Source organism: Pygocentrus nattereri, chromosome 13, assembly GCF_015220715.1.
Source record: "Pygocentrus nattereri isolate fPygNat1 chromosome 13, fPygNat1.pri, whole genome shotgun sequence".
NCBI lineage: Eukaryota > Metazoa > Chordata > Actinopteri > Characiformes > Serrasalmidae > Pygocentrus > Pygocentrus nattereri.
Genome location: NC_051223.1, coordinates 20,498,609 through 20,510,090, shown reverse-complemented (window position 1 = coordinate 20,510,090; position 11,482 = coordinate 20,498,609). Strand labels below are relative to the sequence as shown.

At 39.4% G+C, this 11,482-nt stretch overlaps 1 protein-coding gene across 1 annotated transcript; it reads right to left on the bottom strand.

The window, feature by feature from the left end:
* Positions 1-238: 238 nt before the first annotated feature.
* On the bottom strand, positions 239-11,168 carry valopb (vertebrate ancient long opsin b). The gene is made up of 5 exons (XM_017695877.2): positions 10,374-11,168; positions 7,627-7,837; positions 6,714-6,831; positions 5,519-5,758; positions 239-1,996 (listed from the first exon to the last, which is right to left on the bottom strand). Exons 1-5 carry the CDS (start codon positions 10,750-10,752, stop codon positions 1,730-1,732), a joined length of 1,215 nt encoding a protein of 404 aa, XP_017551366.2. The 5' UTR covers positions 10,753-11,168; the 3' UTR covers positions 239-1,729.
* Between the last annotated feature and the right edge of the window lie 314 nt (positions 11,169-11,482).

The following is an 11,482-nucleotide window of genomic DNA, read 5'->3' as shown; positions in this document are numbered from 1 at the left end:
CATAACAAATACTAAGAGATCCTGCAATCATGTAAATATTTCAAAGGTTCTACTTTCCACTTGAATTGAAATGCTGACTTTTGGACCAAGCCCTAGCTGAGCTGGTATGGAACAACATGTTCTAAATGCATACAGAACATATTTAATTCAGTCTGTATTGAAGCACTCATTGATAACACTAATTATGGCATTTTCCAAATAAAGTACAGCAATAACTTTGTAACACTGGTTACTAGAATAGCAGTTTCAAAATCACATTTATTATGATGCTCCAGTTCTGAGTAAGCTTCCATTGTAATATTTTGCATTGTACCTCACTTTTATTATCTATTGTGCAAGACCTTTGGCATTTTGGAAAAAACAAATTCAGAAACATTTTCCTCTTATTCTTCAAGTAGTACTGATGAATGAACTCTTTACATATTACATCAATTGTTGCAGATGTTTCAGACAAACACAGGGAAACATGCATTAGCGTAACACTGCAAAATATCAAACATCAATATCCATTTATGCTGTAGATAGTATGCAGGGAATACAAGATACATTTTAGGAGCATGAAGCTTTACTGTGATCAATAATTGATACAGTCTGCTGTTCTTCTTGTCTCACAACCAAATCAGAACTGACCATGTCAAACAAACTGACCATTCATGAAATCCAATTCTATCAAATTCACAAAGCAGACAATATATTGCCTTGTAGAAATAAAGAACAAGAATCATTAGAATCTTTGTTTTTCATAGCTTATACAATACTGCACAACAAATGTGCATGGTACTCTAATGTTTTGGTGGTGTTATGGGGTACTATTTCTAACTTTATGAAAATCAGAACTATTAAAACAATCTGTCCCCTTGCTTTATAGCCCAGAAATCCATCAATATTTTAAAGCCCCCCTCCCTAACACAAAAAATGTCATAAATTTTTCCCATTATAATACTGCTAGACTGAATGGCAAAGTACAGTGACTGGCGGCTTCATTAAGTACATCTTCTTGTATCTACACTCTTTGTCCATTTTTATCTGCTCCACTTACCATACAGATACATATTGTAGCTCTATAATTACAGACTGTAATCCATCTACTTCTCTGCATGCTTTGTTAACCCCCCCTTTAATAGTCAGGACCACAACAGTCTGTAATTAGGAACGGGTGCTCTTCTATGGAAAGTGGAGCTCATAAAATGGATAAAAAGTGCAGAAACAAGATGGTGTACTTAATAAAGTGGCTGATTGGCATACATGTGACAGTTTGCTGCAGATCTTACACATCTCTCAATTTCATGACTCTGCAATAAGACATGCCATCACCAGCAGAGCAGACTAAAAGTGAGCACAGTAAAGACATATACAGCTCACCTTCAGGAGAAGACACTGAAATGTAGTCATCATTCATGGACACAGTTTCACACGACTAATACAGAATTGGTAACACAACATCCATATATACGCAGTAAGATTCTTAAACTTGTCCTCAAAATATCACAGTGCAGCTGTGTAGTGCAAGACTGGCAGGTAAATACAAACACGCGGATGTTCTTCAGAAACATACAGCACATGGGAATTTGAAACAGTTGAGACAAACACAATATTCACATCACACACATGCACTCCTCATCTAGAAAGCATGTCTCTGCTCTGCTGCTTTATAGGCTGACTGACAGGTGGAAGGTTTACTGAGCAGAGAGGCAAGGCTACGGGTCATTAAACAGAGGGTAACGCAGCTCTATAGGGGACATACTCTGTTCTCTGAAAGGGGGAGTTGCTTGGAGCCTCCATTTTCATTCTGGTCCTGCTCATCTTCCTCATCTTCCTCTCCAGTGTTCTCCAGGTTACTCAAGGCCATGGGAACGCGGGCAGCGATGGTGGACATCTCTCCTATGTGGCTCTCCGCTGTACCGGTGACGGCCCCTTTATCTGATGTCTGGTTCATGTGGGACGAGTCTATGTTGGCGCCATTGCCTTTGAACATCTGAATCAGGCACTTCCTGAACTGAGGAAAGTGAGCAGACGTGAGGAGTGAATCTGCACATTAGGGCTCCATAATTTAGATAAAATTCTAGTGCTGTAAATATATTATATTATAAATATACTGCAATATTTAGGTTTATATCATTTGGCAGATCCTATTATCCAAATGATCATGTTATGAGGTGATATGCAGATGTAGCATCAGGACTCTTGTCCAAGGACTCTTATTGGTATAGTGTGGTGTGTTTGCCCAAGCGGGGAGATCAACCTCTAATTACCATACGGAGGGCAACAGTGTTACTCACTATGCCAGGAATGCCCATTCCTGGTCCTATATATCTACTACCCTGGAAATTTCAGATCCAACCTAGCATGCTATAATCTTCACAAGCTCCTGGAAGCCACCATCACCTGGTTCAGGTGTGGTTGATTGGGGCTGGAGCTAAACTCTGCAGGGTGGTAGATTTCAGGACCAGGATTGGCCACTTCTGCACTATGCTATACAAACCAATTTTTATTACAATATAATTTCTCAATATGGGACTCAAACCCATCACCCTTAAGAGTTTCATGCTCTACCAATATGTGGCATGCAATACACTTTTAAAATAGTAAAATAGTAATATGACATTTCATAAGTATACAGGAACATATAGATGAAAATATAGAAAATAACAGTATTCAACTGTTGTTTTTTCCCTTTACTTAGTAAGCCCATAAAATATACCCATGTGTAGATTATTTCCTCAATATATCACAGTGGTTGAAGATTAATAGGGTCTTCATCAGTTCTGTTTTCTGCTACCTTTGCAGATCCATTAAGCTAATCCATTAAACATCTATTTATGGTATGCTAATATTGCTATGCTGATATTACTACTTCTCACTATGCAGGCTGCTAATACATTCTTGCACTTTCACTGGGCAGCTTAAGTAAGCTTTTTATCCATACTATTTATAGAAATAGAGTGTTATTTAACATTTTATTACTGCACAGCTAAAAGAGAAAGAATGTTATTTACAAATTTGTTATTTATAAACATGTTACATATAAATATGTCATTTTTAAAATAACATATTCAAATTGGGCTGCATTATTTGCACCATCTGGAGATCTGCGATTGGTCAAGATTACTACAGCACACAATCAACACCTTTGTGACTCTAGGACTCTAGGACTCATTTGCATATTGCCGTCTTCTGCAGTATCAATATTGCATAAAGATGCATTGACATAGAGTCTTAATTCTCACAGAGGAAGCTCCCTTATAGCAAAGCTAAAAGAGGCTCGAGCACAGAGAGTTGGTTTGATGGACGCAATCAGATGCCAATCAAACCAACTCTCTCCAAGGGCAGAAGGAGTTTGATTCACCTATTCAAAAAAACGAAAAACATGTAAGGGCACTGCAAATTCAACTCCGGAAGATAGAGTGGACTTACACAAGTGTGGCATTAAAAATCAACAAGGAAAGGTCATTATGCAGGATTTATTCAGTGTTAGGGATCTCTGGCCTTAATTAAAGACGAAAAGGTCATGGGCACAATATGCTTGCTTTGTACTGCTTTCATATATTTCCTCAAGCTTTCAGATGGACTAACAATGAGGTAACATGGGTAATTACCATGGTATCCCCTTTCCCAGCTAAATATAAGATGCAAAAAAGAAGCAGTGGTGAATACACTGTTTCATAAATACATCCAAAACTGCATTCCTGAAAATAACAAGCTTCTCAACAAACTAAAGGAAAATTTGATGGGGTACATGATAATAATAATTTTTCCGAGTTTTCTTTTTTGTTTAATTTATTTCCCATGCCAGAAACATGGAGGAGCATTTCTTCAATAGCATCCTTGATGAGCAACCATATTTCATGTGTGTCCCATCTTTCTTAAACCTTGTTTGCTGTAAGCACACCTCATTCTCAAGAGTTCTCCTTTTTTTCCATTCTCCCCTCTCATTCTCAAGCTCTGTCTCTCTTGCGGTTCCTTCTCCACCACTACTGTGTTCTATCTATTAATTACTTTGGAATATCCGGTGACCCTGTGACCTGAATTGAGCTTTGGGAACAGCTGGTCAGTAACTGGGCCAATTCGGAGAAAAGAGCACAGCTTCAGGGGCTCTGCAGCTTCAGCTCAGGCACAGCTCTGGCCCACCTGGGACCCGACCCCTGGGGGTGGTCTTCAGAACTGTATCATGAAAGAGGGCCTCCACTACTTCCTCATTGCACCAAGTCTGCAAATGTTGTCAGCTGAAGCTCTTTGGGAGCTTAACGTACAAATAAATCAAGTGAAGATCCATTGGCATGGTCATGTACTGTAATCCCTCTTCTGAGTATATAAAATCATACATTTAACTCAAGTGCTTTCATTAAAGCAGAAGGATAGATCAACGTAATGAAAGTCACTCTGAGTTTACTGGTAGAGGGCCTGGGTCTGGGTAGACTTACAGAAGGACATATAATGTATTTTTCATCAAACGTGCTTCAACCACTCAAGGCCTCATTAAATATTAATTTGGGCCATTGTAGAACTGAGCAAAAACGGAACATCCTTAACTGTTGCTGTCAGCTGATAGTTTATCTGTTGCTTGCTGCTTGTCTCTGCTAATGATGGGCACTTGGGTACTTTGAACCCACACTCAGCCTGACTGAGGTACTAAGTGATTGCTGGCAGGAAGGCTGACCATAATTATACTGTAATATCATAAATATAATTACAGCTTCAGGTAATTTATGGTGAAGACCTCGAGGCTCACAGTACACGCAGCCAGCTTCAGCGCTTCAGCTGGTAAAACAGACCAAGGATCATGTATAAGGTTCTACTCAGGACAGTCTGTCCGTGATCTGAGACAGACAGCAGCGCTGACACAGTAGAGCGATAAGATGCGAGAGCCTGCGTGATTCAACCGTGTTAAGTCTGGAGTTTAAGCTTGTTTTCACTCTGAACGCTGAATGACTTAAAATTCGCCGGGTGGAGCTTCAGTGAGGAGCACAGCCGAAAACGGAGCCCACCACGGCTGACCCGGAGGGCCATTTTTCAAATTTTGCGCGATGCACTTCAGCCAAATCCGGGTCCAAGCCCCCATGAGCAAGCCAGTGGCCAATAGGAGAGCAGCAGGAGGGCCTGATGGTTCCTCTCGCTTTCTCTTGAGTTCGAATGGAGTTGTGGTCTGAACAAAAAGTGGTCTGAGATCTCGAAGGACCAGAGAGAAAACTGAGTCCTCTTCACAGTTCACTTTTGTAAACACAAATGGAACTGAGGTAATTTGGTTCCCTTTCAGGTTCATTTTAACAGAACTCAGTTTGGTTCTTTTAAAGCGAACTATATGTGAAAACACTGTAAGTCTTAATATTAATAACTGAATAATAAAGCCTCCAGAGTTTAAATTTCTCCATAACCCCTTAAATCACAAATGTATTATTCAGTAACTACAGTGACTTATGACTTATGAGTTATTCCTAGCTTGTAGAAATGTGTTATAAAACGCTGGGCCTGCTGGTGGCCCTGGTCATTAAAGGGGTTAAAGCAGACTGGAAAGGCATACCTGTTTGTTCATGAACACATAAATGACAGGGTTGTACACAGCTGCAGTCTTAGAGAAGAAGGCTGGTGCTGCAGCCAGGCGGGGGTCAATATGAATAGTGGGACAGGCTGTGACGGTGATGGAGAATGCTGCATAAGGTGTCCAACCGACCATATAAGCAATTATCATTACAATGACCATCCGTGCCACTGCTCGGTCCGGCTTCCGAGCATTACCCAGTCTTCCGTGAGTGTTTGACACCTGAAAGATGACGTTTTTACTGAGTTAGTAGGTGTGCACTGCGTTACTGTTGAAAACTGTAAAGTATGGATGGGCAGTGTGATACATTATCATTATTGTTATACATTACATATAGGATATATAGGATGACTACTGCTAATATGGCTATGATAGCAACTGATTGGATTCAGCCCATTATCCCATAGTTGAACTGTGGGCCAATGAAGATATTTGATGCTTTCTGTGTTTGTTTTTTTTTTTGACAACTGTGATATATATATATGTGTGTATGCAATGTAAAACCTGGGTTAACATTACAGAGAAATATAATACTATAGTTCAAAAAATGCACATATTTTAAAATGATAGTCACTCTTAAACATTCTGAATTCTGCAGGATGTGTTAAATATGTCATCGAATATCTGTTCTGAAACACCAGTTGAATCTAAACACCTGTCCAATGCTGTTTTATTTTTTAAGCTACACTATGTAAGTTGTATGGATTTGAAGACCTCTCTCCTGGAAATGTGTAATTGCACCCAACATGCAGAATGGTTTTGTAACATTGGTTGTGCTTCGAGCCCCTTTCCTGAGCAGACAAATTTATTGATTGTGAGTATTCAAAGATGGATGTGAGTGAATTAGCTACTGTTGTCATTGTGTCTTCATTGGTATAATGTCTTTTCCTCCTGACTCAGCAAAACCCGTTTTTTCATTTGAATTTAAAAACAAAACATACATAGTGCAGCTTTAAGCAATTATCTGCTAATTCCAATATGAAACTGATATTATCATATATGCATCCCTATTTATTGTATGTATGTTTTGCCGAGTTGTTTGTTTTTCCTACTTTTAAAATATTAAAGTATTAATTAATTATTAGTATTAAGCACAACTGTTTTGCTACATTTTGTCAGTTCCAACTTTTATCATATTGCCCATCCTTACAGTGATGCACTGAGGATCTGAACCCACCTTTCTGAGCTTCTGCATGAGTTTACCATAAGAGACTATTATAACTCCAAGAGGAAGAATGAAGCAGGTGACAAAGAAGGTGATGATATAGGTGTGGTCATAGTAGTCTGTCGAGTACCTTAATGAAAAGAGAAAAGACTTGTAACTTCACTTTGTTTTTCTTTAGTGGAAAAGAAATCCTTTATAGTAAGGCATGATAGGGTCAACGGCTATATTTACAGCAATTTAACTTATGACTTAAGTCTGTCAGTTTTATATATATATATATATATATATATATATATTCATGTGTGTGTGTATGTAGAACAAAATGAACAAGAAATAGAAGAAACAGAGAAGTGATAGAGTGATAAAGTGTCCTGCAGACTAAACACCTGTAGAGATTATTAAATCAGTCAATGATTGCTCATCAGGACCAGTGAAACAGATCAACACAGTTTGGTTTTCTGTCTATTTTAACATGTCCTGCAGTGAATACATTGTGCTCACTGAGACTTCAGAATGACAGAAACATGAGCAATGGTCTCCCATGTACCTAAAACAATTATACCAGGAGTGCTGTATATTTGTGTTTGCCTTCCAAGGACACATTGCGCTGACATTTAATATTTTGGAAAACTCTTCAAAATCTAACTTTACTTCAGGATCCATTTGTCCCTTGAGTGCAGTTTTGTCAACTGATGAATGAATGGCCTTGAGTGTTTAGCATTGTGATTGCTTTGCTTGGCCTAATTTTAAAGACACCATCTTACACAGGAAAAATAACTGAAAAACAACTTGCATTCAGTCATATAGAAGAATGGCATTCTAGAGAACATCAGCAAACATGTGAGAAAGTAAGACAGAGTGAGAGAGAGATGGAGGGAGGGAAGGAGAATAAATGAAAGGCACCTGCTGATTGCTTTGAACTCACCAGTTTGGTTCGCAGGTGGTGCCAATCTTACTGACTGTGTATCTGTTCCAGCCAAACACTGGAGGAATGGTGCAAATGAAGGAGAACGTCCAGACGAACAGAAGACCCAGTGCTGCGTGTTTCCCTCCCAAACGGACGTTTTTCAATGGGCGACAAATCACAAAGAAACGCTCAAATGCCAGGATTGCCAAAGACCAGAGAGCCACAATCCCTGCAAGACAGGAGTTGACATGCGAAATCTGTTACATTACGTTTGCACTGGACCTCTAGTTTCATTCTGCATACTGAGACACAAACTGATGCAGAAAAGCACTTGTATGCACTGGTATAATATAAACCATAATGTTGAGTAACAGCATGTAATTGTCCTCTAGTCCTGAAATATGGAAGGGAAATGAATGTTACTGTGAAAGCAAGAAAAGATAAACACTGGGTTGGGTTACAGGAGCTTTGTAAAAGAATTCAGTGACGTCTGCATGTTACAGCAGCCTACTCTGTAATAAAATATCTTCACACAGTCACTTTAGAAGACCCAAGTGGGGTATCTCTCTCATCTGGACCCTGCATCAGTATGCCCTTGTTTTTGTCTTCATCTTTCCTCACTCTGAGAAAAGGAGCCACAGGTTAGAAAACTAAAGGTGATGGGGCAAAAACAAAGAAGAAAGTGAAGTTAAAGGAAATGATCACAAATATTGCAGCGGTGCACCAGTAGGGATGTAATGATTCACATAGGATTACGTCTGATACAGTTTTCTATTTGATTCAGTATTCGGTTGACTGTTCAATACTTGATGTGCTTAAAATGTCTCGATTCTACAAAGTTCTAACATACTACACAGATTGGTTTACCTCAGAAAAATACAGATTATAATTCAAAACAAAATGCTTTAAAGTATATCCTTGTGTAAAGTAGTGGTCTTATAAAAGCTATAAACAACACAGAAACAGTCTCCAATTTCAATCTCTCAAAACTGAAATAGTATCTGAAAAGTCAAAACTATAACTTGTGAAGTAATTGATCAGCGAATGGATCATTTGAAGAAGAATGGCATATAAGAGGAGAGACTGAGTTGTGTATCGTCAATAGAGCCTTTTTAATGTGATTTTTATTTGACTTTTTAAAACTCTGGAAATTGTTACTCCTTTAAAAAGCTATGAAGCAGGGGGTGTCAAGACCCTCCCATACTCTTAGCAAGAAGTGGTCTGCAACAAAAAACTTTATGACTTGTAAGAACCATTTTAAAAGGTCCTTTAAAGAACCATATACAGCAGGATTTTCATCATAAAGAAAAACTAATCTGGCAAAAAAACATTTAAAATGGTCCTTTCAGTGTTCATATACTAACAAACCCTTGAAGAACTATTTTTGGAGAGTGTTGTCAATGAACATTAGAGGTAGGTGTGTTACAGGAATGGTTAATCTAAATATCAAATGTATTATTTTCCCAAATTTATATGATTAGCTAAGACATGTTTAGTGTCTGACGTTTGCTTATTTAGTTCTGCACTCGAGCTGCAACAATGATGCTTTTAATATTAATGTAAGTCTTCTAGTATATTAGCCACACAGCTCCAGTACAAAACCAATGAACCAAACTTCAGACACCAAACATATCTTAGTCAACAGACTACACGCACACAAATCTGATATATGGCACATATCGCAGTTGTCAGAACAAAACCTTGTATCTCCAAAATGATAACTTTACAGGAAAAGGAAAAAACCTTCTTTATCTGCTATAGGTCTAAGGAACCAGACTTGTCATTTTGGGCAGTTTCTTTTGGTCCATTCTTCATGAAATTTACACACAATGTAAAGGACAACAGGCATTTTCAAATGGTCAAAAACAGAAAAATGACAAAATTGGAGATACAAGGCTTTCCCAACTTATATTTGTCACACATGGACTTATATGCCAACTAATATGGGACATATTTCAGCCATATATAAACATATTGTTGCTCTCGTAAGAAAACCTTGTATCTCCATTTCTGACTTTTTTCAGTTTTTGACATAATTTGAAAGTATCGGTTACTCTTTACATTGTTTGTTAATGTCATGATGAACGGCCTAAAAGAAATTACCCAAAATGACATGGGAAAAATTCTGGTTCCATCGACTTACATTGAAAGTAATGTATGTTTTTTTTCCTTCTCCTGTAAAGTTACTATTTTGGAGATTCAAGGTTTTCTTCCTACAGCAGCGATATACAAACATATATGTGTACCATATTTAACAACAGATAATAGAAAACATTATTCAGATGGCAAACATTACTCATATATTCCAGCTTCATGTTATATAGCATATGGCTTTTATACATCTTCTTTGTTCCACATACTTCCTAATAGAGTGAACATCAGTATAATAAGCAGAATAACCAAACTCTAAAAACATGCACATGTAAGCAAATGCAATAAAATCATGTATACATGAAATGAATGAAAGTTCAGTTCCCTGCACATTTTATTCATTTAATATTTAAAAGCAAACAGTTAACATAGTAACTGTACTGGGATGTGTTCAGCCATACAGTAGACACAGAGGAATGATCCATATGTGTCCAATATTTTATTCTTAGTTCACTACACATATGTAGGTATATTTTAAGACATATGCCTGACCCTTTATGATATATGTGTTATGGCCATAAGGGTACATTTGGGGATAAGGTAGAAGTGTACATTCGATTTTCTGGTGAACTTTATCTTTAAGTAAGTCAAAGCTAAGCATAGTAAAGACTCACCGAAAAAAGTGACAGCAAATCCCTCCAGCACACAAGCCCACTTGCCCAGGAAGAAGTAGCCACATGCATTAGTGAGGAAACTTATGGTGCCTCCGATGAGTGACACGAGGAAATCAGCCACAGACAGGTTAACGATGATGTAATTCAGCGGCTGCCTCAGCTGCTTGTATTTGAACGTTACTAGCATGACGGTGAAGTTTTCAGTCAGGGATAAAGAAGTCACCACGAACATCAGGCACGCCAGAAAAGTGTAGTTCCAGGGGTCGATGGACTTCAGGGGACCAGTAAAGGGGTCTACGGGCTGTGCAGCGTCTCCAGGCTCCGCGCTCGCTGTGCTCTCCGAGTACACTCCGTTCACTGCGGCTGCGTGCTGCTCCATGGCTGAGACCGGGCCGGACACTGAGGACAGCGGAGAAAGAAAAAGTTCATAAAACCATCTCTGACCAGCCGACACGTCGTGTCAGAGACAGAGAGAGACCCCCTGTGTCCCTGTCGCCAAGCCTGTGTTCTGTGTTAGAAACAGGCGCTCTGCTGATTGTCCAGTTCTGCTGGAAACATGTTCTGGAGGCAGGTCAGAACTGTTCCAGTCCAGTCTGAGACAACTGAGACTGAAAGTCGCTTGCTGTGTTTGCGTGAAGCTGGAGGAGCCCCCCGCGTGTCCTCGCGCTCCGTCCACTGCTCATCGTGGGCATGTCCACTGGGGGTTCCTTTTTATACACTCGGCCGTCTCCATCCCTGAAGGTGTGCGCCACAGTCGCCAACTTTGCGGAGCTTCAGCTGAGGGGGCGCACATCCGTGCCGCTGCGTCTGACCACCTAGAGCCCCCTTTCACACGCCAAGAGCACTGGATTCACTGCGCTGATCATCAGCGCCAGTTGCAGAACATCAGTCTATGGCTCGGTGCACGTGCCAGTGTGTTTTCTGCGTGTCTTTATCACAGCTGCAACTTCACCTACTTGCTGTAGTAGTTAGTTAGATAGGGCATTCGTTTGCATCATTTATGTGGAGCCCTGCAAAGTGGAAGACGTGCATGAACGCAGGTGTGTTGAAGGGGAATTCCACCGATGTTTCAGAATTTCTTCACGATGAAATGGTTCAGATGTACAGAA

Coding starts and splice junctions, on each gene's coding strand:
- valopb (XM_017695877.2), bottom strand. CDS start 10,752: ATGGAGCAGCACGCAGCCGCAGTGAACGGAGTGTACTCGGAGAGCACA. Junction 6,832..7,626: donor ACCACCTGCGAACCAAACTG/GTGAGTTCAAAG, acceptor CTTTTCATTAAG/GTACTCGACAGACTACTATG. Junction 1,997..5,518: donor ATGTGTTCATGAACAAACAG/GTATGCCTTTCC, acceptor CACTTTCCTCAG/TTCAGGAAGTGCCTGATTCA.